The sequence below is a fragment of the Dama dama genome, chromosome 13, assembly GCF_033118175.1.
Source record: "Dama dama isolate Ldn47 chromosome 13, ASM3311817v1, whole genome shotgun sequence".
NCBI lineage: Eukaryota > Metazoa > Chordata > Mammalia > Artiodactyla > Cervidae > Dama > Dama dama.
In genome coordinates, this window is record NC_083693.1 from 34,745,658 (window position 1) to 34,772,248 (window position 26,591).

Sequence of the window (26,591 nt, forward strand, 5' to 3'; positions counted from 1 at the left end):
GGAAAAGGAGCTTGAAATATGGTCAAGGCTGTGCTTTGGCAAAATGAAAAGTAGCAATAGCATAGGGAGAGGTGGGGCCAAGGAGGGAAGATGGTTGGAGTAAGTGCTAGAAGAAGAGACTTTTGAGCACCTGTAACAGGAAGGTCAGGCTTACCCGGTGGCTCAGGAAGAATTTGCCTGTGCAGGAGTGCAGGAGATGCTGGTTCGATCCCTGGGTTGGAAAGATCCCCTGAAGGCAGGCATGGTAACTCACTCCAGTACTCTTGCCTAGAGAATGCCATGGACATAGCAGCCTGGCAGGCTACAGTCCATAGGGTCGCAAAGAGTCGGACACAACTGAAGTAACTGAGCGTGCATGCAACAGGAGGGTTGTGTGAAGGCAGTGTCTGAAGGGGTCCAGGGTCCGTGACTGGGGGCTGCTGGAGAAAGGAGCATCCTCTCCTGGGAAGGGAGTCACAGTCAGGGAGGTGGAAGCAGCCAGATCGCAGAGTCTGTGAGACGTGGACAGCTGAGGATGCCAGTCTTTGACTACAAAGGATGAAGTTCCCAAGGACCATGTAGAAGGAGGTTATTTGGGAGCTGGTTACTTTGAGACAAGTTACTTTGAGCAAGGCCAGGTGGAGGCTGGTCGTCATTGGAGAGGAATGTGGAGCAGAAAGCAGCAAGACACTGATGGTGGTAAAAAGTGACAGCAGAATCGGGATGTGAGCGCTACCGGGGGACTGGCTATGATGAGTGCTGAATTGGCATCGTGGCAGAACTCTTGGTGCCAGCCAGTGCCGAGCCTGCCCAAGACAGAAGTATTGTGACCAGAAGCTGGAGAGACAGCGTAGCCCCAGAGCAGGGATGTTAGACACAGCCCTACTTTTTAGATGCCTGTTCTGTACCAGTGAGGATTTATAGCTTCTAGGAGCTAGAAATGGGGGAGAAGTCAGTCAATGAAGCTTGTCATTTATTTCTGAACTTTGTATGTGCCTGCATGCTAAGTCTCTTCAGTCATGTCTGACTCTGTGTGACCCCATGGACTATAGCCCACCAGGCAACTCTGTGGGGATTCTCCAGGCAAGAATGCTGCAGAGGGTTGCCATGCCCTTCTCCAGGGCATCTTCCCGACCCAGGGATTGAACCCGAGTCTCCTACATTGCCAGGCGGATTCTTTACCGTCTGAGCCTGAACTTTCTATTACTGAAAGCTAAAGATAGCATGGAAGAGCCACAGCTAAGCCACAGAGAGAATGAGAGGGTCAGTCTTCTGAACTTCCTTTGGAAAACAGTCCACTGCTTTCCAATGACATCCCTCTTCTGTCAGGAGGAGATAACATGGACTCAAGAGTCTTGAGGTGGGCAGGAAAACTAGGGGCACCTCGTGGCCCACTCCTCTCTATACTCCTGGTGAGACTCAGGCCTGGTAAGGGCAGTTCTTGTGCCCCCTAATTCCTTTTTTCTGACATCCCTGCTGGACTCCCGTATGGCTTTATTGTTATAGGCCCTTAGCCCTTTGTTTATAGATGACACCTTACTGGAAATGAAGCTCTATCTTCTGAGTCAACAAGTTTATACAAGAAATACTCATTTACAGCCTTCCCTTTAGGCACAAGAAGATGGTGTGTTTATTCTCATGATTCAATGGCAGTTAATTTGGAAAGAAATGTTGCATCTCTGCCAAACGTTTGACAATTAAATGTCTAGCATCATCATGTGCATTTTCCCTCAATTTGGTAATCAGGAGCAGGATTCTAAAGGCTGAATTTAAGTACAACATGCTCATGTTTCTGACATGGTTGGAGAATGAGGTGTGAACTGGGAAAATTCCCCAGGTGTATGAAGCCCACTTTTTTTTTTTTTTAATTAATTAATTTATTTATTTTTTTCAGTGGGTTTTGTCATACATTGACATGAATCAGCAATAGATTTACACGTATTCCCCATCCCGATCCCCCCTCCCACTTCCCTCTCCACCCGATTCCTCTGGGTCTTCCCAGTGCACCAGGCTCGAGCACTGGTCTCATGCATCCCACCTGGGCTGGTGACCTGTTTCACCATAGATAATATACATGCTGTTCTTTCGAAACATCCCACCCTCACCTTCTCCCACAGAGTTCAAAAGTCTGTTCTGTACTTCTGTGTCTCTTTTTCTGTTTTGCATATAGGGTTGTCGTTACCATCTTTCTAAATTCCATATATATGTGTTAGTATGCTGTAATGTTCTTTATCTTTCTGGCTTACTTCACTCTGTATAATGGGCTCCAGTTTCATCCATCTCATTAGAACTGGTTCAAATGAATTCTTTTTAACGGCTGAGTAATATTCCATGGTGTATATGTACCACAGCTTCCTTATCCATTCATTTGCTGATGGGCATCTAGGTTGCTTCCATGTCCTGGCTATTATAAACAGTGCTGCGATGAACATTGGGGTGCACGTGTCTCTTTCAGATCTGGTTTCCTCAGTGTGTATGCCCAGGAGTGGTATTGCTGGGTCATATGAAGCCCACTTTTTAAAATACAAACATCACAGGCCAGCCTTTTTTCTTAATCATTTATTATTATTATTACTATAAAACAGCCCATCTTATTAAATTTAGAAGATCTATAAAATCTTAAAAAATAAAATTCACTTAAAACCCATTTTTTAACAGATTTTTTTGATGTGGACCTTTTTTAAAGTCTTTATGGAATTTGTTACAATATTGCTTCTGTTTTTATGTTTTGGTTTTTTGGCCATGAGGCATGTGGGATCTTAGTTTTCCAACTAGGGAATCAAAACCACACCCCATGAGTTGGAAATCAAAGTCTTAACCACTGGACTGCCAGGGAAGTCCACTGAAAACCCATTTAAAAAACTTTTTTAATGTATTATGAAGTAAAAAAGAAGTCTCCCTTTTCACCCTGGTTCTATTCTAGACATTTTTAACTTTTCATGGGTATCATAAATGTTTCCAAGTTAGTACTTAAAACACTACTTAATTCTTTTAAATGACTGCATAGTATTCCATCAGCTGCTCCCCAAATTGGAATGTTAAGATGGTTTTCAGGGACTTCTCTGGCAGTCCAGTTTTTAAGACCACCTTCCAATGCAGGGGGCACAGTTTGAATCCCTGGTCAGGGAACTAAGATCCTACAAACTGCAAGGTGTGGCCAAAAATTAAAAATAAATGAAAAAAAATTTTTTTTTAAGATTGTTTTCAGTTGGGGGCTCTTGCAAAGGGTACCATAGTGGATGTCATTGCACATGATTCTTTTCCCATGAGCACTTCTGTTTCTGCAGGATGGTCTCAGAAGTGGAATGGGATGATGCAAGTACATTTTAATAGATGTTATCAAATTACCTTACAAGGCAGATTGCAGATGGGTCCATTCTTACCCTCTCCTCCCAACTCTGAATGTTTCCATTCTTTTGTAAGTTTTGCCAATCTGATAAGTATTTTGGGGGGGTGAGGGGAGATGATGTATTTTAAATTGAATTGTCTTCATTAGTGAAATTGAGCATCTTTTCTGGATATATCAACTATCTGTACTTTACTGTGAGTTGCTTGTCCATGGTATATATGCACATTTTCTTGTGGAGTGATTTGTGCTTTCCTTGTTTACTTGTCCAGATGTTAGTTGTTCAGTCATATCCGACTCTTTGTGACCCCATGGACTGTAGTCCTCCAGACTCCCCTGTCCTTGAAATTCTGCAGGCAAGAATACTGGAGTGGGTTGCCATTACTTGTAGGAGGTCTTTATAATATTATAAATATTACAGCTTTGTCTACTGTGTGTTGCAAATCTTTTCTTCCAGGCTGTTGTTTCTCTTCAATATACAATACAATATAATTGTATTATATTTCATTGCACAGAATTTCTCATCTGCTTACATAAGGGGCCCAGAACATGCTCTTGTCTTTTCCCCTAATAATTCAGAGTTGGCTTGACAAAAGTCTAGAGCTGGATGGGAATTGAAATGATAATTCAAAGGTGTCCTCAAGGTTTTTCAGCTCACTGCTGTCTCCCCTGTGGCTATTGTTTTTTTGTGTGTGTGGGTTGTTTGTTCCTTTTTATGCTCCGTAAGGATTCCCTGTCTTCAAATTCACCTGCTGGTAAATAACTTCACTCTTTCCAGGTGTCTTTTTTTATACTGTGCTATCCAATCACAGATTTCTGGTTCTCATCCTTCATGGTCTAAACCAGGGGTCTCCAACTTCTGGAATCTAAAGCCTGATCATCTGAAGTGGAGCTGATTGATGTCCCAGGTAGCATAGTGGTGAAGAATCTGCCTGCCAACACAGGAGACACAGGTTCAATCCCTGGGTTGGGAAGATCCTTGGAGGAAGAAATGACAACCCACTCCAGTATTCTTGCCTGGGAAATCCCATGGACAGAGGAGCCTGGCGGGCTACAGTCCATGGGATCACAAACAGTTGGACACAAGTGAGCACGCAATCCACGCCATCCTTCATGGTATAGACGAGGGGTCCCCAACCTCTGGGATCTAATGCTTGATGATCTGGGGTGTAGCTGATGTAATACTAATAGACTTAAAGTGCACAATAAATGCAATGGGCTTCAATCATCCTGAAACCATCCCCACTGCCTCTCATGAAAAAATTGTCTTCCACAAAACTGATCCCCATTGACAAAAAGGTTGAGGACTACTGGTCTAGACAACTTGTTGGTACCATGGGTAGAAGGAATGAAATAGACTGTGAGTGGGGCTGACAGCCTTTCCTGAGAGTGAAGTGCCCAGACTGTAGTGAATGACCTTTGAGATCTCTGTTCGGGCTGGTAGAGACCTTGTTCTGGTTTTCTGAGACTGATAAACATAAATTTGTTCATGGAGAAGTTGGCTTTTGTAGGCTTTTTTCTTACATGAGAAATACTTATTCAGTGCCTCGCCCTTGACTGCATGGGACTCAGAACTGTGACACTGTAAAGGAACTGTACTGGACTTGTTAAGACACCTCCTTCCCCTGACACATCCCCAGAGACATTTTTCTCTGGCCAACGCTGGTCCCACCAGACACAGAGACACACCCGACTCTGATGAACCCTTGTCTGTAAAGCCTTCAGGAGTATTCTGCCAACAACTTCCCAGCCAAGAGGTGTGTCACAGAGTACTTCGTGTTATAGGTTTTTTGCATCTGTTTGTCTCCCCTGCTTATGACAGGACCAGATCATATGCATTGCTGTATTATTTGAGCTACTGAGCACAGGGCTTAGAACATAGAGGGGCCCCGGTGAGTGTTTGGTGACTGAGTTTCTCTTTCGTCTCCTGCTCATACACCCTGCAGAACCTACCTAGAAGGAACCCAGGTTTACTAATACCACTATTTAACACTGTTGTTTAGTCATTGCTATGGAAAGAATTTGTGCAAGTTTATAATAAAACACTAAGCTAAGATAACAGAAGCAGCAAGCAGGTTTTATTTTACGGCCCGCTTTGATGAACTGTTTTGTGCCTGCTTTTCAGTAACTAGTAGGAGGGACATCCCTGGTGGTCCAGTGGTAGAAAGTCCACCTTGCAAGTCAGGGGACAAGGGTTTGATCCCTGGTCAGAGAACTAAGATCCCACATGCCTCAGAGCAACTAAGCCCACACACAGCAAGTACTGAGCTACATGCTCTGGAGCCCACTTGCCACAACTAGAGAGGCTGTGCATCACATCAAAAGATCCCACGTGTGACTAAGACCTGATGCAGCCAAATGAATGAATGAATGAATGGATAAAATAACTGGGGGGGGAATATGCCATTATTTATTAGTGATTAGTGATGCTTGTCTTGGGTGCAGAAAGGGGGTGTCTCAGTTCACATGTTAGATCTGTGTCATGGCTAACCTACATGTTCAAAAATGAACATATAGAGCATTCACAGAGGTGTTATGGGTTGGAATGAATTCCCTACAGAATTCATGGGTTGAAGCCCAGTATTTTAGAATGTGACCTTATTTGGCAGTAGAGCCCTGCTAAGTTAAGATGAGATCATACTGGTGTTGTGTGGGCCCCTAATCCAGTACAACTTGTGTCCTTATGAAAGGGTAAACCAGCTACAACCTTTGTGCAGAGAAACCTATCTTTGAAGGGTGGAAATCACAATTAAACTCTCATTACAGACTATTTCATAATTAACAACTATGGCCCCATTCCATATCAAGACTTCATGATGTGACCAAAACAGTAGGGAAGCTGTGGTTTGAAATGCCTTTCTTATTAAGTGTGGGTAAAGTAGGATTTGCCTTATGAATTAAGAATTTAACTTATGAAAATAGAATTTATTTAACTTACAAACATAGAAAAAGAATAACAAAATAACATGAGCAAACTAAAAGGATAGAATTAATGAACAAATATAAATGAGAAAGATTAAATTAGAAAACAAAATTATTATCCTGTTGATAATAGTTATTCATCAAGACTGGTAAAAGAAAACCTATAGGGGTGGGATGGGATGGAGAAGATGGGAAGGAGGCTTAGGAGGGAGGGGATATATGTATACGTATATGGTTGATTCATGCTGTTGTACAGCAGAAACAAACACAACATTGTAAAGTAATTATACTTCAATAGTAAATAAATCAGTTCAGTTCAGTTCAGTTGCTCACTCGTCTCTGACTCTTTGTGACGCCATGGACTGAAGCACACCAGGCCTCCCTGTCCATCACCAACTCCCGAAGTTTACTCAGACTTATGTGCATTGAGTTGGTGATGCCATCCAATCATCTCATCCTCTGTCATCCCCTTCTCCTCCTGCCCTCAATCTTTCCCAGCATCCAGGTCTTTTCCAGTGAGTCAGCTCTTTGCATCAGGTGGCCAAAGTATTGGGAGTTGCAGCTTCAGCATCAGTCCTTCCAATGAACACCCAGGACTGATCTCCTTTAGGATGGACTGGTTGGACCTCCTTGCAATCCAAGGGACTCTCAAGAGTCTTCTCCAACACCACAGTTCAAAAGCATCAATTCTTTGGCTCTCACCTTTCTTTATAGTCCAACTCTCACATCCATACAACTGCTGGAAAAACCATAGCTTTGACTAGACAAACTTTTGTTGACAAAGTAATGTCTCTGCTTTTTAATATGCTGTCTAGGTTGATCCAAACTTTTCTTCCAAGGAACAAGCATCTTTTAATTTCATGACTGCAGTCACCATCTGCGGTGATTTTGGAGCCCAAAAAAGTAAAGTCTTTCACTGTTTCCATTGTTTCCCCATCTATTTGCCATGAAGTGATGGGACCAGATGCCATGATCTTAGTTTTCTGAATGTTGAGTTTTAAGCCAACTTTTTCACTCTCCTCTTTCACTTTCATCAAGAGGCTCTTTAGTTCCTCTTTCCTTTCTGCCGTAAGGGTGGTGTCATCTGCATATCTGAGGTTGTTGATATTTCTCCCAGCAATCTTGATTCTAGCTTGTGCTTCATCCAGTTCAGTATTTCTCATGATGTACTCTGCATATAAGTTAAATAAGCAGGGTGGCAGTATACAGCCTTGATGTACTCCTTTTCCTATTTGGAACCAGTCTGTTGTTCCATGTCCAGCTCTAACTGTTGCTTCTTGACCTGTATACAGATTTCCCAGGAGGCAGGTCAGGTGGTCTTTTATTACCATTTCTTTAAGAATTTTCCATGGTTTGTTGTGATCCACACAGTCAAAGGTTTTGGCATAGTCAATAAAGCAGAAGTAGATGTTTTTCTTGAACTCTTTGCTTTTTCGATGATCCAACCAATGTTGGCAATTTGATCTCTGGTTCCTCAGCCTTTTCTAAATCCAGCTTGAACCTCTGGAAGTTGACGGTTCACATACTGTTGAAGCCTGGCTTGGAGAATTTTGAGCATTACTTTCCTAGTGTGTGAGATAAGTAAATAAATAAAGACTGGTAAAAGAGAAAACTTCTGATGAGTCTAATCCTTATTTTTTAAAAAAGAAAACAAATGCTTGTTAAGGGTGAAGAGATTTATCAAAGAAAGTTTAAAACCTTATAAACATAGTGTGCATGATTTAAATTTATATATGTTAAAATTTTGGGGAAGAAAGTTAATTTCTGGGAAAATTGAATCAAAGAAAGGTTGTTTTTTTTTTTTTGTTAGTGAGAGGAGATCAAAACTAGGCAATAACTTGAAAAAGCTCACAAAGAACAGCTCTCCCAATGGTGCCAGGCCTCAAAGTTTTATGAGCAAATTATTTCAACATTTACAAAGCATAGGAAGACAGCAAGTGTTTGGCTTTGTTTCTTAAAGTTCCCAAAACTTTAATACAAAACCTGACATGGGCACTTCAAAAAGGAAAACAATGAACCCAATTTCATTTATGAACATACAGGTGCTGAATATAACATTAGCAAATCAAATTATATATTTATTTATTACAAGACTACTTGAATGGTTTAATATTAAGAGACCTGTTAATTTAATTAATTAATGGAGGAAAGTGAATTGATTTTATCTATTAATGTTTTTAAATAAGTATCTATAAATCAATAATAGAAATATGTTTTCTTAGTGCAGACAATACAAATATCTGAAACCAACAATCAGTATCTTACAGACTGGTGAAATATTAGAAGGGTTTTTTTTTAAATGAAGACTATAAGAAGAATGTTCACTACTACCTCTATTAATCAGCGTTTGTGTTGCAATTTATACTCCAGGCACTAAAATAAGAAAAGAAAGTAAAGTATAATTACTTAAAAGGGAGAAAAGAAAGAAAGTTATAGAATTAACATTACTTGCAGATAATATGATTACCTAAAATATCAAATCAAATCTACTGAAAATATTTTAGAAAATTGGGTGCAAAGCCATTTATAAAATACTAAAAAAAATCGGTAACACATTGGAAAATAAAATGTGAAAAGAATACCCATCTATAAAAATAGCAACACTTTATGTATAGAAAACTATAAAACACTGATGAAAGAAATCAAAGATGACACAAATAGATGGAGAAATATACCATGTTCATGGATCAGAACAATCAATATAGTGGAAATGAGTATACTACCAAAAGCAATCTATAGATTTAATGCAATCCCTATCATGCTACCAATGGTATTTTTCACAGAACTAGAATAAATGATTTTACAATTTGTATGGAAATGCAAAACACCTCGAATAGCCAAAGCAATCTTGAGAAAGAAGAATGGAACTGGAGGAATCAACCTGCCTGACTTCAGACTATACTACAAAGCTACAGTCATCAAGACAGTATGGTACTGGTACAAAGACAGAAATATAGATCAATGGAACAAAATAGAAAGCCCAGATATAAATTCACACACCTATGGACACCTTATCTTTAACAAAGGAGGCAAGAATATACAATGAGAAAAGAGAATCTATTTAACAAGATGACACCACCCTTATGGCAGAAAGTGAGGAAGAACTAAAGAGCCTCTTGATGAAAGTGAAAGAGGAGAGTGAAAAAGTTGGCTTAAAGCTCAACATTCAGAAAACTAAGATCATAGCATCTGGTCCCATCACTTCATGGCAAATAGATGGGGAAACAGTGGAAACAGTGTCTGGCTTTATTTTTGGGGGCTCCAAAATCACTGCAGATGGTGATTACAGCCATGAAATTAAAAGACGCTTACTCCTTGGAAGGAAAGTTATGACCAACCTAGACAGCATATTAAAAAGCAGAGACATTACTTTGTCAACAAAGGTCCGTCTAGTCAAGGCTATGGTTTTTCCAGTAGTCATGTATGGATGTGAGAGTTGGACTATAAAGAAAGCTGAGTGCCAAAGAATTGATGCTTTTGAACTGTGGTATTGGAGAAAACTCTTGAGAGTCTCTTGGACTGAAGGAGGTCCAACCAGTCCATCCTAAAGGAGATCAGTCCTGGGTGTTCATTGGAAGGACTGATTTTGAAGCTGAAACTCCAATACTTTGGCCACCTGATATGAAGAGCTGACTCATTTGTAAAGACCCAGATGCTGGGAAAGATTGAGGGCAGGAGGAGAAGGGGATGACAGAGGATGAGATGGTTGGATGGCATCACCAACTTGATGGATATGAGTTTGGGTAAACTCCGGGAGTTGATGATGGACAGGGAGGCCTGGCATGCTGCAGTTCATGGGGTCGCAAAGTGTCGAACACGACTGAGCGACTGAACTGAACTGAACTGAACTTAACAAGTGGTGCTGGGAAAACTGGTCAACCACTGGTAAATGAATGAAATTAGAACACTTTCTAACACCATACACAAAAGATAAACTCAAAATGGATTAAAGATCTAAATGTAAGACCAGAAGCTATAAAACTCATAGAGGAATACATAGGCAAAAGACTCTCTGACATAAATCACAGCAGGATCCTCTATGACCCACCTCCCAGAGTAATGGAAATAAAAGCAAAAATAAACAAATGGGACCTAATTAAACTTAAAAGCTTTTGCACAATGAAGGAAACTATAAGCAAGGTGAAAAGACAGCCTTCAGAATGGGAGAAAATGATGGCAAATGAAGCAACTGACAGAATTAATCTCAAAAATATACAAGCAGCTCATTCAGCTCAATTTCAGAAAAATAAATGACCCAATCAAAAAATGGGCCAAAGAACTAAACAGTCGTTTCTCCAAAGAAGACATATAGATGGCTAACAAACACATTAAAAGATGCTCAACACCACTCATTATCAGAGAAATGCAAATCAAAACCACAATGAGGTACCATCTCACACCAGTCAGAATGGCTGCTATCGAAAAGTCTACAAACAATAAATGCTGGAGAGGGTGTGGAGAAGAGGGAACCCTCTTACACTGTTGGTGGGAATGCAAACTAGTACAGCCACTGTGGAGAACAGTGTGGAGATTCCTTAAAAAACTGGAAATAGAACTGACATACAACCCAGCAATCCCACTGCTGGGCATACACACTGAGGAAACCAGAATTGAAAGAGACACATGTACCCCAATGTTCATCACAGTACTGTTTACAATAGCCAGGACATGGAAGCAACCTAGATGTCCATTGGTAGACAAATGGATAAGAAAGCTGTGGCACATATACACAGTGGAATATTACTCAGCTATTAAAAAGAATGCATTTGAATCAGTTCTAATGAGGTGGATGAAACTGGCCTATTATACAGAGTGAAGTTAATCAGGAAGAAAAACACCAATACAGTAGATTAACACATATAGATGGAATTTAGAAAAATGGCAACAATGACCCTATATGTGAGACAGCAAAAGAGACACAGAGGTAAAGAATAGACTTTTGGACTCTATGGGAGAAGGCAAGGGTGGGATGATTTGAGAGAACAGCATTGAAACATATATATTACCATACGTGAACTAGATTGCCAGTCCAGGTTCAATGCATGAGACAGGGCTATCAGGGCTGTGCACTGGGACAACCCTGAGGGATGGGATGGGGAGGGAGGTGGGAGGGGGGTTCAGGATGGGGGACACATGTACACCCATAACTGATTCATGTCAATGTATGGCAAAAACCACTTCAATATTGTAAAAGTAATTAGCCTCCAATTAAAATAAATAAATTAATTTAAAAAATAGCAACACTTTAAAATGCATGTTAGTAGCATTAACATGAAATGCAAAATGTTTCTTAAACTATAAAATAATATTGAGGGATATGAATTTAACTAATACGTGAATTATGTATGAATATAGCTAAGTGGAGAGTCGTGTATGCTTTGATATAAAGGCTTAGTATTACAAAGATTTCAGTTTTTTCTAAACCAATCTATATGTTTAGTACAATTTTAATAACTGTCCCAGTGGAATTTCTTTCAAATGAAAGTTAATTCTGAAATTTGTATAGTCCACTAAATATAAAAGTAGCTAATAAAATTTTCATTAACAGTACTAGGGAGTAATTGCCTTACCGTATGTGAAAATTATCTTTTAAAGCCTAACTAATTAAGATGTGATCAATGAACTTTCTAAATCCAATTATTGAACAAACATAAGACCTAAAACAGACCCAAGTATCTTTAGAAATGTGGTGTGTGATGAGGGAAGCATTTTCAAAAGGAAAAAGTAGTGCACAGTTTGAGGACAACTGATCATTTACAAAACCATGAGATACAGCATATCAAAAATTTCAGATTTATTAAAGGTAAATGTAAAACTATAAAGTGCTATATGAAAATATGAGTGAATATTTCACATGATCTTGGGGTAGAGGTTGTACTTTTCAAAGAATGACCCCCAAAGGCAAAAACCAGAGTAAAAACTGACAGTTTTGATTATCTATACTTTAATAATACTCTAGAAATAAATGAAGAAAACACTAAGGAAAGAAAAACATAAAAAATAACTTAAATGAGACCCACATATATGTGTGTAATAAAATATCTTTTTTTACTTCAATTGTTTATAACCTGCTTTGGAAACTTTTCAGCTTATTGAGAAACACTTATGTGTTTTCATCTTTCTCAATAAGCTGAAAAGTTTCCAAAGCAGATTATAAAACAATATTAGTAAAAAAAGATATTTTATTACACACATATACACACAGTAAAGGACATAAGGATTTTACTGTAATCAAGGTTAATTCCAATGTTTATCTTTTTATTTATCTATAGTTTTCTAGGGTCTTTCCTGAGATCCAGTGGTTTAGACTCTGTGTGTCCACTGCTGGAGGCTTGGATTCTATCCCTTGTCAGGGAACTAAGATGCTGCATGGTGCGGCCAAAATAAAAAATGATATCATATAGTCTTCTAAATTTGCTTCAAAAAGGCTGGCCAGAAATATACCAAGACATCATTTTTTGATATTCTTTTGGTAGGTGGCTTTTTACTCCCCTTATTTCTATCCCCCTTTTTTTCAAAATATTGTTTATATACCAGCTGCATTGAAATATAATTCATGTATCATGAAGTGTATAAATTAAAGTATACCATTCAGTGGTTTGGAGTGTATTCACGTAGTTTTACAACTATATCATTACAGTTAGTTTTTAAATATGTTCATTATCCCAGAAAGAAATTGCACACCTATTAGCAGTTAGCAGTTACTGTTTCCCCCCAAATCTTAGACGACCACTAATCTACTTGTTTGTTTCTATGGAATCGCCTGTTCTGGACATTTCACATAAATACACTCATGTAATGTGTGACTTTTTGTGATGGACTTCTTTCACTTAGCATGATATTGTCAAGATTTTTCATGTTGTAACAGGTGTCAGTATTTTCTTTTTTTATTGCGCAATAATATGCTAGTATCTGGATCTGCCACATTTTGTTTATACATTCATGCCTTAATAGATATCATGGTTGTTTCCACTTTGGGACTGTTGTTGCTGTGAACATCTATGTACCCATGTTAGTGGACATATGTTTCCATTTCTCTTGGGTGCACATCTAGGAGTGGAATTGCTGGGTCATATGGTAGCTCAATGTTTAGCCCTTTGAGGAACTGCCAGATTGTTTTCCAAACCGACTGCACCATTTTACATTCCCACCAGCAGTATATGACGGTTCGTTTCTCCATATCTTCACCAGCACTTCTTATTGCATTTTTTAAAAATTGTAGCCCATCCTAATGGATATGAAGTACTCTCATTATGGTAGTGACTTGCACTTCCCTGATGACTAACGATGTTGAGTATCTTTCCATATGCTTACTAAGCATTTGTATACTTCCTCTGGAGTAATGTTCACATCCTTTGCCCTTTTGTTAACTGGGGCTATATTTGTCTTTTTATTGTTGAGTACTAACCGTCAAAACCATTTTAAAAGATCATCTATTACTTGGGAATATTACCCAAACGTTTGGAAAATAGAGAACATCCAGATATCTGGATGATAATCTGGAGATTACACATCACTGCCCTGTCAGAGGCTTTTGGTCAGAAAAGCATGTGAGAGCTTGATCCTGAATCCTTTCCGCCAGCTGGTGCCAGAGCCCACCCCTGCCTTCCTGTGGTCACCAACAGCCTCCTCCAGACCTTGGTAGTCTGAGCGGTGATGATCACAGCTTCCTTGGCACTGGGGTCCCTACAGCTGCAGAGCCACCTATGCAAATATTCAGCCCCAGTGTTTTAGGTGCCAGCCCTTCCATGGGAAGACTGAGCCCAGCATCCTGAGGAGAACCTTGAGACAGGCACATAAATCAACTTCTTTAAGGAAGTTTGGGTTTACTGAAGAATTTTCTGGATATTTCACAAACACTTGGCTCTCATTCACAACTAAAGATTACCTGCCCACATTAGGACCAAAACTATTTATTTAATAAGTTACAATTTTCCTCTTCATTTCTACAAAGCCAAATTATGGTAACATAATTTTAGCTGGTGTATTAAAATGCATTCTTACAAAGGAGCCTATTTATACACTTCAGTTCAGTCCAGTCACTCAGTCATGTCTAACTCTTTGTGACCCCAAGGGCTGTAGCACGCCAGGCTTCCCTGTCCATCACCAACTCCCGGAGCTTGCTCAAACTCATGTCCATCGAATCGGTGATGCCATCCAACCATCTCATCCTCTGTTATCCCCTTCTCCTCCTGCCTTCAATCTTTCCCAGCATCAGAGTCTTTTCCAGTGAGTCAGTTCTTCCCATCAGGTGGCCCAAATATTGGAGCTTCAGCTTCAGAATCAGTCCTTCCAATGAATATTCAGGACTGATTTCCTTTAGGATTGACTGGTTTGATCTCCTTGCAGTCCAAGGGATTAAGAGTCTTCTCCAACATCACAATTCAAAAGCATCAATTCTTCAGCACTCAGCCTTCTTTATAATCCAACTCTCACATCCATACATGACTACTGGAAAAACCATAGCTTTGACTAGACAGACCTTTGTCAGCAAAGTAATGTCTCTACTTTCTAGGTTGGTCTAGATGCTATCTAGGTTGGTTATAGTTTTTCTTCCAAGGAGCAAGCGTCTTCTAATTTCATGGCTGTGGTCACCAACTTCAGTGATTTTGTAGCCCAAGAAAATAAAGTCTGTCACTGTTTTCATTGTTTCCCCATCTATTTGCCATGAAGAGATGAGACCAGATGCCATGATCTTTGATTTTTGAATGTTAAGTTTTAAGTCAGCTTTTTCACTCTCCTCTTTCACTTTCCTCAAGAGGCTATTTAGTTCCTCTTTGCTTTCTGCCATAAGGGTGGTGTCATCTGCATATCTGAGGTTATTGATATTTCTCCCAGCAATCTTGATTTCAGCTTGTCCAGCCCAGCATTTAGCATAATGTACTCTTTATACACAATATAATATATATTATACATATGTGTATATATATATATATATGATGTACTTTTTAAACACTTAAGGGACTTGTATCTTTGGTTCCCATTAAGTCTTCTCCTCTGCACTTCTAGGCTGATGCACCTTCTTTTTTTTTATTTCTAAAATAATTACATTTATTTATTTATCAACTGTACCATGTAGCATGTGGGATCTTGGTTCCTTGGCCAGAGACTGAACGCATTCTCCCTGCACTGGAAGGCAGAGTCTTAACTGGACCACTGGAGAATTCCTGATGCAGCTTCTAACTGAGACATTTTATTTTGATGATAAATCAGGGCTTCCCAGGTGGCACTAGTGGTAAAGAACCTGCCTGCTAATGCAGGAGATGTAAGAGATGCAGGTTCGCTCTCTGGATTGGGAAGATGCCCTGAAGAAGGGCATGGCAACCCACTCCAGTATTCTTGCCTGCAGAATCCCATAGACAGAGGAGTCTGGTGGCCTACAGTTCATGGGGTCGCAAAGAGTAGGACACGACTGAAGTGACTTAGCACACACTCATGCATTTGTGATAAAACCACCACCATTTTATTATACTCAGATTCTGTGGGCTAGGGGTGGAGACAGGGTGCAATATGGATGACCTGTCTCTGATCCTCTGAGTGTCTGGGGCTCATTGTCTAGAAGCCAAAGAGCATCACTTCCACTTATTTCATTGATCAAAGTAGTCTCAAGGAAATCTAACTTCAAGTCTTGATAGAAGGTACATAAAGAGCATTTGTGACTACTTTTAAAAATCTACGAAAGCTCTCAACACTGGTGGGGTGAAGAATCAATCAACAAGTGAACTGTGGTGTCTCTAGGCAGATGGTCTCAGGGGTCAGCCAGTGACAGCCTCGCCCTGCAGAATCCCTCCTTCCACAGGGTAGAACAGAAAAACATGATTTTTTTCATCCTGACTGGATTCAAGTGTTCTTCCCACCACTCACTGTCTCCTCTGCTTCCTGTTCTGGACTGTAGCATAGCACCCTCATCCTTAGTGTGGCAAAGGTGTATCTGAACCCACTGTTCTCTTTGTCCACAAATACACCGTGCATGCATGTTCAGTCACCTAAGTCATGTCCAAATCTTTGCAACCGCATGGACTGTGGCCCACCAGGCTCCTCTGTCCATGGGATTTCCCAAGCAAGAATACTGGAGTGGGGTGCTGTGCTCTCCTCCAGGGCATCTTCCCAACCCAGGGGATCGAACCTGTGTCTCCTGCATCTCCTGAATTGGCAGGTGGATTCTTTACCACTGAGCCGCTGGGGAAGCCCACAAATATACCTGCTACCAGCAATTGGGGAGTGAAATCAGGGGAGTGAAAAAGAAGCTGACATTTGGGTCTTGGACTGAGGGGGGTTCCACACCATCCTCTCACTCAAGCCTCACAGCATGTGATGGATTATATCATACCCTTTTGGACCTCAGTTTTAATGCAGGCTGAGATGGAGCTTGGCTCAGTGGTGAAGAATCTGCCTGCCAGCGCAGGAGATCCAAGAGACTTAGGTTCAATTGCTGGATCAGGAAGATCCCCTGAAGAAAAAAATGGCAACCCACTCCATAATTTGAAGTGTCTGTATATACTTCCTACCCAACTTTCCTGTATAACCAAGTGTTTTAGCCAAGTTTTGCAAATGTATACATGAATAATTTGTTTCATCTTCCTTTGGTTCCTCAGCATCTTCCATAGATGCAGATGATAATGTGCCATGAAATTATCAAAAGAGGGACTTCTCTGGTGGTTTAGTGGTTAAGACTTCACCTTCCAGTGCAGGAGGTACAGGTTCGATCCCTGGTCAGGGAGCTAAGATCCCACAGGCCGCAACGAGCAATTTGAATGCCTCAACTAAAAAAGATCCCGTGTGAAAGATCCTGCGTGCCTCAGGGCCAAAACATAAAATAGAAGCAATAGTGCAACAGATACAATAAAGACTTTAAAATGGTCCACACCAAAAAAAGTCTTAAAGAAACAAATTATCAAAAGACATCAGGCAGAGAACTGAGCAGGAAATGAGCAAAGGACTGGTTATTCATTGACTGACTCCCTAGACCCTGCAGGGTCCACAGTAGATCTACATTTTTAATCATGTAAGTAAAATCATGGACACCTGTACCTCTTTTCAAGTCGCCCTGGACATGTTGCTGACTCTGGCATCTTTCATTTCAGGAATGACTATACCTGAAGAAGATGCCGATGTGGGACAAGGCAGTAAATATTGCCTGGTGGCAATTGGAAGACTCCAGGTAAGAAGGAGCTCACTGCCTTTTTAACCTCCAAGGAGGGCTTGCTATTGCAGCGAGCAAGAGTCTGTGGTCTGGATGACTTTTTCCATCTCCCGTGTCCTCAGCACGGGTTCTGCATCTCACCTTATGGGAGAAGATGAGGCTGAATCTGGGAGAAGAAAGTGGGGACTGTGACCTGCGAGCGGCAGAGTTCTCACTTCAATGAGAGTCTGCACCAGCCCATCCTGATATGCACCAGTTATTGCAAAGTTGAGCTCTGCTCACATCACACCCATTTTCTTTTTTAATTGAAGTATAGTCCACTAACAATTTCATGTTTGTTTCTGCTGTACAGCAAAGTGAATCAGCTCTATGTATAGAAATATCCCCTCTTCTTTAGGTTTCCTCCCCGTCACCACAGAGCATTGAGTAGACTTCCTTTTGCTGGACAGTAGGTTCTCATTAGTTATCTATTTTATACATAGTATTGGGCTTCCCAGGTGGTGCTAGTGGTCGAGAACCCACCTGCCAATGAAAGAGACACAAGAGATGTGGGTTTGATCCCTGGGTGGAGAAGATCTCCTGGAGGAGGGCATGGCAACCCACTCCAGTATTCTTGCCTGGAGAATCCCATGATCAGAGGAGCCTGGTGGGCTATAGTCCATAGAGTCGTAAAGAGTCAGACACGACTGAAGTGATTTAGCACATCAATAATATATACATGTCAATCCCAATTTCCCAATGCATTCCACCCCACTTGGTGTCCATAAATTTGTTGTCTACTTCTGTCTCTGTTTCTGTTTTGCAAATAAGTTTATCTGTACCACTTTTCTGGATTCTACATATTTGTTTTTGTTCAGTCATTAAGTTATGTCCAACTCTTTGTGACTCCATGGACTGCAGCACACCAGGCCCCTCTGTCCTTCATTATCTCTCAAAGTTTGTTCAAATTCATATCCATTGAGTTGGTGATGCTATCCAACCATCTTATCCTCTACTGCCCCCTTCTCCTCCTGCCCTCAACCTTTCCCAGCATCAGGGTCTTTCCAATGAGGTGACTCTTTGCATCAGGTGGCCAGAGTATTGGAGCTTCAGCTTCAGCATCAATCCTTCCAATGGATATTCAGGACTGATTTCATTTAGGATTGACTGATTGGATCTCCTTGCTGTCCTAGAGATTCTCAAGAATCTTCTCCAGGACTACAATTCAAAAACATCCAGATATAGGTGATATTGTATATATTTTTTCCTAATTCTTTTCCATCGTAGGTTATTACAAGATACTGAATATAGTTCTCTGTACTATATACACCGTCAGTCCTTGTTTCACACCCATGTCTAGTCACTGTGAGTGTTTCCCTGTGGTCTGCAGGATAAAGCACCCACTCATCTTACAATCCCATCTCCTCCCTCCCCTCTCTCATGCCCTATTCCCAAACTACATCATCACCTTTCCACAAGCCTGCCATGCACATCCCCACCATTGTGGACATCCACAGGCTGTTACTTCTGCCTGTTGTTAAAGGAGGCTCCTTAAACAGGAGAACTCCTTCCCCTCTTGTTTACTTCTGTTTCCTCATCCTTCAAGATTCAGTGAAACAACTCCCTTGTCTGCTTAGTCAAAATGAATCACTCACCTCCCTACTCATCCAGCATCAAGTTTATATGTCAGTTAAGATTCTTCACTGTCTGTTTTCATATAGTTAGTTGAGGGCAAGGTCCTTCCTTGCAGACTCCTCAAGGGCAGGAAATGTGTCTTTTTCATCTTTTGAGAATTAGATATTCTGAATAATGTATTAATGTATAAATCCCACTGGCCTGATGTCTAGTGCACCCAGTAGCCACTAAGTCTTTCTTCCTGTGGCATTGAGGGCCTTCCAGGTACTGATGGTGAGGCCGTAGTAGATATAGTTCAGAGAACACTGGTACCGCATGTCTGTGGCTTCCTGGATCTCACTGTTTTCAGATAGATGAATAAGCTGTTTCATTAACACATGATAAGCATTGTTTATTCCTTGCAAACAGGGGAAGAAAGAATACTTGAGTGAATTCAGTTCACAAATGTAGAATTTCCAAATGGTGTAATCAGTGCCTTAGACTCGTTTGGGCTTTGTTGTTGGCTCAGTGGTAAAGAATCCGCATGCCAATGCAGGAGAAGCAGGTTCAATCCCTGGTCCCGGAAGATCCCATGGAGAAGGAAATGGCTACCTGCTCCAGTATTCTTGCCTTGGAAATCCCATGGACAGAGGAGCCTGGTGGACTCCAGTCCATGGGGTCACAAAAGAAGCTCAGAAGTGTAGAGAAAGTGGTCTACTGTTCCAGTTAGTCCAAGGTATGACCAGGGCAGTTTCAAACATTTTATTTGTTTTTTAGATTAATTTTATTGCAATATAGTTGCTTTCAGGTAATGCTGTGTTAGTTTTGCTGTACAGCAAAGTGAATCAGCTGCACATATACATATATCTCCTCCTTCTTAGATTTCCTTACCATTTAGGTCATCACAGAGCAGTGAGCATCATTTCCTGTGCTATACAGTGGGTTCTCATTAGTTATCTATTTTATACATAGTATGAATAGTGTATAAGTGTCAGTCCCAATCTCCCAATCCATCCCACTCTTCCTTCCCCACCTTGGTGTCCATATGTTTGTTCTCTACATCTGTGTCTCTATTTCTGTTTTGCCAGCAAGCACATCTGTACCATTTTTCTAGATTCCACAGATAAGTGATATCATGTAGTATTTGTTCTCTTTCTGACTTACTTCACTCTGTATAACAGTCTCTAGGTCCATCCACCTCCCTAAATGGAACAATTTCATTCCTTTTTATGGCTGAGTAATATTTTGTTGTGTACATGTACCATATCTGCTTTATTTATTCCTCCATTAATGGACATTTAGCTTCCATGTCCCAGCTATTATAAATAGTGCTGCAGTGAACATTGGGATGCATGTATCTTTTTTCAAAATTTATTTTAATTGGAGGTCAGTTACTTTACAATATTGTGGTGGTTTTTGCCATACACTGACATGAATCAGCCATGGGTGTACATGTGTTCCCCATCCAGACCCTCCCTCCCCATCCCATCCCTCAGAGTCATCCTGGCACCAGCCCTGAGCACCCTGTCTCATGCATCAAACCTGGACTGGTGATCTATTTCACATATGATAATATACATGTTTCAATGCTATTCTCTCAGATCACCCCACCCTCGCTTTCTCCCACAGAGTCCAAAAGACTGTTCTTTACATCTGTGTCTCTTTTGCTGTCTTGCATATAGGGTCATCATTACACCATCTTTCTAAATTCCATATATATTCGTTGATATACTGTATTGGTGTTTTTCTTACTTCACTCTGTATAATAGGCTCCAGTTTCATCCACCTCATTAGAACTGATTCAAATGCATTCTTTTTAATAGCTGAGTAATATTCCATTTTGTATATGTACCACAGCATTCTTATTCATTCATCTGCCGATGGATGTCTAGGTTGCTTCCATGTCCTGGCTATTGTAAACAGTGCTGCGATGAACATTGGGGTACACATGTCTCTTTCAATTCTGGTTTCCTCAGTGTATATGCCCAGCAGTGGGATTGCTGGGTCGTATGGCAGTTCTATTTTCAGTTTTTAAAGGAATCTCCATACTGTTCTCCATAGTGGCTGTATTAGTTTGCATTCCCACCAACAGTGTAAGAGGTTTTCCTTTTCTCCACACCCTCTCCAGCATTTATTGTTTGTAGACTTTTGGATAGCAGCCATCTACATCTGACCAGCATGAGATGGTACCTCATTGTGGTTTTGATTTGCATTTCTCTGATAATGAGTGGTGTTGAGCATGTTTTCATGTGTTTGTTAGCCATCTATATGTCTTCTTTGGAGAAATGTCTGTTTAGTTCTTTGGCCCATTTTTTGATTGGGTCATTTATTTTTCTGGAATTGAGCTTCAGGAGTTGCTTGTATATTTTTGATATTAATTCTTTGTCAGTTGCTTCATTTGCTATTATTTTTTCCATTCTGAAGGCTGTCTTTTATATAAACCTTGCTTATAGTTTCCTTCATTGTGCAAAAGCTCTTAAGTTTAATTAGGTCCCATTTGTTTATTTTTGCTTTTATTTCCATTACTCTGGTAGGTGGGTCATAGAAGATCCTCCTATTATTTACGTCAGAGAGTCTTTTGCCTATGTTTTCCTCTAGGAGTTTTATAGTTTCTGGTCTTACATTTAGATCTTTAATCCATTTTGAGTTTATTTTTTGCGTATGGTGTTAGAAAGTGTTCTAATTTCATTCTTTGACAAGTGGTTGACCAGTTTTCCCAACACCACTTGTTAAAGAGATTGTCTTTTCTCCACTGTATATTCTTGCCTCCTTTGTCAAAGATAAGGTGTCCATAGGTGTGTGGATTTATCTCTGGGCTTTCTATTTTGTTCCATTGATCTATATTTCTGTCTTTGTGCCAGTACTATACTGTCTTGATGACTGTAGCTTTGTAGTATAGTCTGAAGTCAGGCAGGTTGATTCCTCCAGTTCCATTCTTCTTCCTCAAGATTGCTTTGGCTATTCGAGGTGTTTTATATTTCCATACAAATTGTGAAATTATTTGTTCTAGTTCTCTGAAAAATACTGTTGGTAGCATGATAGGTATTGCATTAAATCTATAGATTGCTTTTGGTAGTATACTCATTTTCACTATATTGATTGTTCTGATCCATGAACATGGTATATTTCTCCATCTATTTGTGTCATCTTTGATTTCTTTCATCAGTGTTTTATAGTTTTCTATGTATAGGTCTTTTGTTTCTTTAGGTAGATTTATTCCTAAGTATTTTATTCTGTTCGTTGCAATGGTGAATGGAATTGTTTCCTTAATTTCTCTTTCTGTTTCTCATTATTAGTGTATAGGAATGCAAGGTATTTCTGTGTGTTAACTTTATAGCCTGAGACTTTAGTATATTCACTGATTAGCTCTAGTAATTTTCTGGTAGAATCCTAAAGGGTTTTCTATGTAGAGGATCTGGTCATCTGCAAACAGTGAGAGTTTTACTTCTTCTTTTCCAATCTGAACTCCTTTTATTTCTTTTTCTTCTCTGATTGCTGTGGCTAAAACTTCCAAAACTATGTTGAATAGTAGTGGTGAGAGTGGGCATCCTTGTTTTGTTCCTGACTTTAGGGGAAATGCTTTCAATTTTTCACCATTGAGATAATGTTTGCTGTGGGTTTATCATATATGGCTTTTATTATGTTGAGGTATGTTCCTTCTGTGCCTGCTTTCTGAAGGATTTTTATCATAAATGGATATTGAATTTTGTTAAAGGCTTTCTCTGCATCTGTTGAGATAATCATATGGTTTTTAATCTTTCAATTTGTTAATGCAGTGTATCATATTGGTTGATTTGCAAATATTGAAGAATTCTTGCATCCCTGGGATAAAGCCCACTTGGTCATGATGTATGATCTTTTTAATATGTTGTTTGTTGGATTCTGTTTGCTAGAATTTTGTTACAGATTTTTGCATCTATGTTCATCAGTGATATTGGCCTGTAGTTTTCTTTTTTTGTGATCATGATGCTGTGATCACTCACCTAGAGCCAGACATCCTGGAATGTGAAGTCAAGTGGGCCTTAGGAAGCATCACTACAAACAAAGCTAGTGGAGGTAACGGAATTCCAGTTGAGCTTTTTCAAATCCTGAAAGATGATGCTGTGAAAGTGCTGCACTCAATATGCCAGCAAATATGGAAAACTCAGCAGTGGCCACAGGACTGGAAAAGGTCAGTTTTCATTCCAATCCCAAAGAAAGGCAATCCCAAAGAATGCTCAAACTACTGCACAATTGCACTCATCTCACACACTAGTAAAATAATGCTTAAAATTCTCCAAGCCAGGCTTCAGCAATATGTGAACTATGAACTTCCAGATGTTCAAAATGGTTTTAGAAAAGGCAGAGAAACCAGAGATCAAATTGCCAACATCTGCTGGATCATCGAAAAAGCAAGAGAGTTCCAGAAAAACATCTATTTCTGCTTTATTGACTATGCCAAAGCCTTTGACTGTGTGGATCACAGTAAACTGTGGAAAATTCTGAAAGAGATGGGCATGCCAGACCACCTGACCTGCCTCTTGAGAAACCTGTATGCAGGTCAGGAAGCAACAGTTAGAATTGGACATTGAACAACAGACTAGTTCCAAATAGGAAAAGGAGTACGTCAAGGCTGTATACTGTCACCCTGCTTATTTAACTTATATGCAGAGTACATCATGAGAAATGCTGGGCTGGAGGAAGCACAAGCTGGAATCAGGATTGCCAGGAGAAATATCAATAACCTCAGCTATGCAGATGACACCACCCTCATGGCAGAAAGTGAGGAAGAACTAAAGAGCCTCTTGATGAAAGTGAAAGAGGAGAATGAAAAAGTTGGCTTAAAGTTCAACATTCAGAAAACTAAGATCATGGCATCTGGTCCCATGACTTCATGACAGATAGATGAGGAAACAGTGGAAACAATGGCTGACTTTATTTTTCTGGGCTCCAAAATCACTGCAGATGGTGAATGCAGCCATGAAATTAAAAGACACTTACTCCTTGGAAGGAAAGTTATGGCCAACCTAGATAGCATATTAAAAAGCAGAGACATTACTTTGCCAACAAAGGTCCGCCTAGTCAAGGCTATGGTTTTTCCAGTGGTCATATATGGATGTGAGAGTTGGCCTATAAAGAAAGCTAAGCACCAAAGAACTGATGCTTTTGAACTGTGGTGTTAGAGAAGACTCTTGAGAGTCCCTTGGACTGCAAGGAGATCAAACCAGTCCCTCCTAAAGGAGATCAGTCCTGGGTGTTCATTGGAAGAACTGATGTTGAAGCTGAAACTCCAGAACTTTGGCCACCTGATGCGAAGAGCTGACTCATTGGAAAAGACCCTGATACTGGGAAAGATTGAGGGCAGGAGGAGAAGGGGATGACAGAGGATGAGATGGTTGGATGGCATCATCAACTCGATGGACATGGGTTTGCGTGGACTCTAGTAGAAGTTGGTGATGGACAGGGAGGCCTAGAGTGCTGCAATTCATGGGGTCGCAGAGAGTCAGACATGACTGAGCAACTGAACTGAACTGAACTGAACTTGTCTGGTTTTGATATTAGGGTGATGGTGGCCTCATAGAATGAGTTTGGAAGTTTATTGTCCTCTGAAATTTTCTGCAAGAGTGTGAGTAGGATAGGTGTTAGCTCTTCTCTAAACTTTTGGTAGAATTCAGCTATGAAGCCATCAGGTCCTGGGCTTTTATTTGTTGGAAGATTTCTGATTACAGTTTCAATTTCTGTGCTTGTGATGGGTCTGTTAAGATTTTCTCTTTCTTCCTGGTTAAGTTTTGGAAAGTTATACTTTTCTAAGAATTAGTCCATTTCTTCCAAGCTGTCCATGTTATTGGCATATCATTGCTGATAGTAGTCTCTTATGATCCTTTGTATTTCTGTGTTGTTTGTTGTGATTTCTCCAATTTCATTTCTAACTTTGTTGATTTGATTCTTCTCCCTTTTTTTCTTGATAAGTCTGGCTAATGGTTTGTCTATTTTATTTATCTACTCAAAGAACCAGCGTTTAGCTTTGTTGATTTTGGCTATGGTCTCCTTCGTTTCTTTTGCATTTATTTCTGCCCTAATTTTTATGATTTCTTTCCTTCTACTGACCCTCGGGTGCTTCATTTCTTCTTTTTCTAGTTGCTTTAGGTGTAGAGTTAGGTTATTTATTTGATTTGTCTCCTGTTTCTTGAGGTAGGCTTGTATTGCTATGAACCTTCCCCTTAGCACTGCTTTTACTGAATCCCACAGGTTTGGGGTTGTTGTATTTTAATTTTCATTCATTTCTATGCATATTTTTATTTCTTTTTTTATTTCTTCTGTGATTTATTGGGTGTTCAGAAGTGTGTCATTTAGCCTCCATATGTTTGTATTTTTAATAGTTTTTTCCTTGTAGTTGACATCTAATCTTACCACCTTGTGATCAGAAAAGATGCTTGAGATGATTTCAATTTTTTTGAATTTACCAAAGCTAGATTTATGGCCCAGGATGTGATCTATCCTGGAGAAGGTTCCATGTACACTTGAGAAAAAGGTGAAATTCATTGTTTTAGGGTGAAATGTCCTATAGATATCTATTAGGTCTAACTGGTTCATTGTATCTTTTAAAGCTTGTATTTTCTTGCTAATTTTCTGTTTAGTTGATCTATTCATAGGTGTGAGTGGGGTATTAAAGTCTTCCACTATTATTGTGTTACTGCTAATTTCCCCTTTCATACTTGTTAGCATTTGCCTTACATATTGTGGTGCTCCTGTGTTGGGTGCATATATATTTATAATTGTTATATCTTCTTCTTGGATTGATCCTTTGATCATTGTGTAGTGTCCTTCTTTGTCTCTTTTCATGGCCTTTATTTCAAAGTCTATTTTATCTGATATGAGTATTGCTACTCCTGCTTTCTTTTGGTCTCCATTTGTGTAAAATATCTTTTTCCAGCCCTTCACTTTCAGTGTATGTGTGTCCCTTGTTTTGAGGTGGGTCTCTTGTAGGCAGCATATATAGGGGTCTTGTTTTTGTATCCATTCAGCCAGTCTTTGTCTTTTGGTTGGGGCATTCAACCCATTTACATTTAAGGTAATTATTGATAAATATGATCCCGTTGCCATTTGCTTTGTTGTTTTGGGTTCGAGTTTATAAACCTTTCCTGGGTTTCCTGTCTAGAGAAGATCCTTTAGCATTTGTTGACGAGCTGGTTTGGTGGTGCTGAATTCTCTGAGCTTTTGCTTGTCTGTAAAGCTTTTTATTTCTCCTTCTTATTTAAATGAGGTCCTTGCTGGGTACAGTAATCTGGGTTGTAGGTTTTCCCTTTCATCACTGTAAGTATGTCCTGCCATTCCCTTCTGGCTTGAAGGGTGTCTATTAAAAGATCAGCTGTTATCCTTATGGGGATCCCCTTGTGAGTTATTTGCTGTTTTGCCCTTGCTGCTTTTAATATTTTTTCTTTGTGTTTGATCTTCATTAATTTGATTAATATGTGTCTTGGGGTGTTTCACTTTGGGTTTGTCCTGTTTGGGACTCTCTGGGTTTCTTGGACTTGGGTGGCTATTTCCTTCCCCATTTTAGGGAAGTTTTCAACTATTACCTACTCAAGTATTTTCTCATGGACTTTCTTTTTGTCTTCTTCTGGGACT

At 39.9% G+C, this 26,591-nt stretch overlaps 1 protein-coding gene across 3 annotated transcripts in view; it reads left to right on the top strand.

Moving 5' to 3' along the window:
* ARNT2 (aryl hydrocarbon receptor nuclear translocator 2) overlaps positions 1-26,591 on the top strand; it is a 181,371-nt gene that overhangs the window by 110,986 nt on the left and 43,794 nt on the right. For all 3 annotated transcript variants that reach the window (XM_061158849.1, XM_061158847.1, XM_061158848.1), the window contains exon 9: positions 17,332-17,408. In XM_061158849.1, coding sequence (XP_061014832.1) covers positions 17,332-17,408 — 77 coding nt within the window. The remainder of the gene's footprint in view (positions 1-17,331; positions 17,409-26,591) is intronic.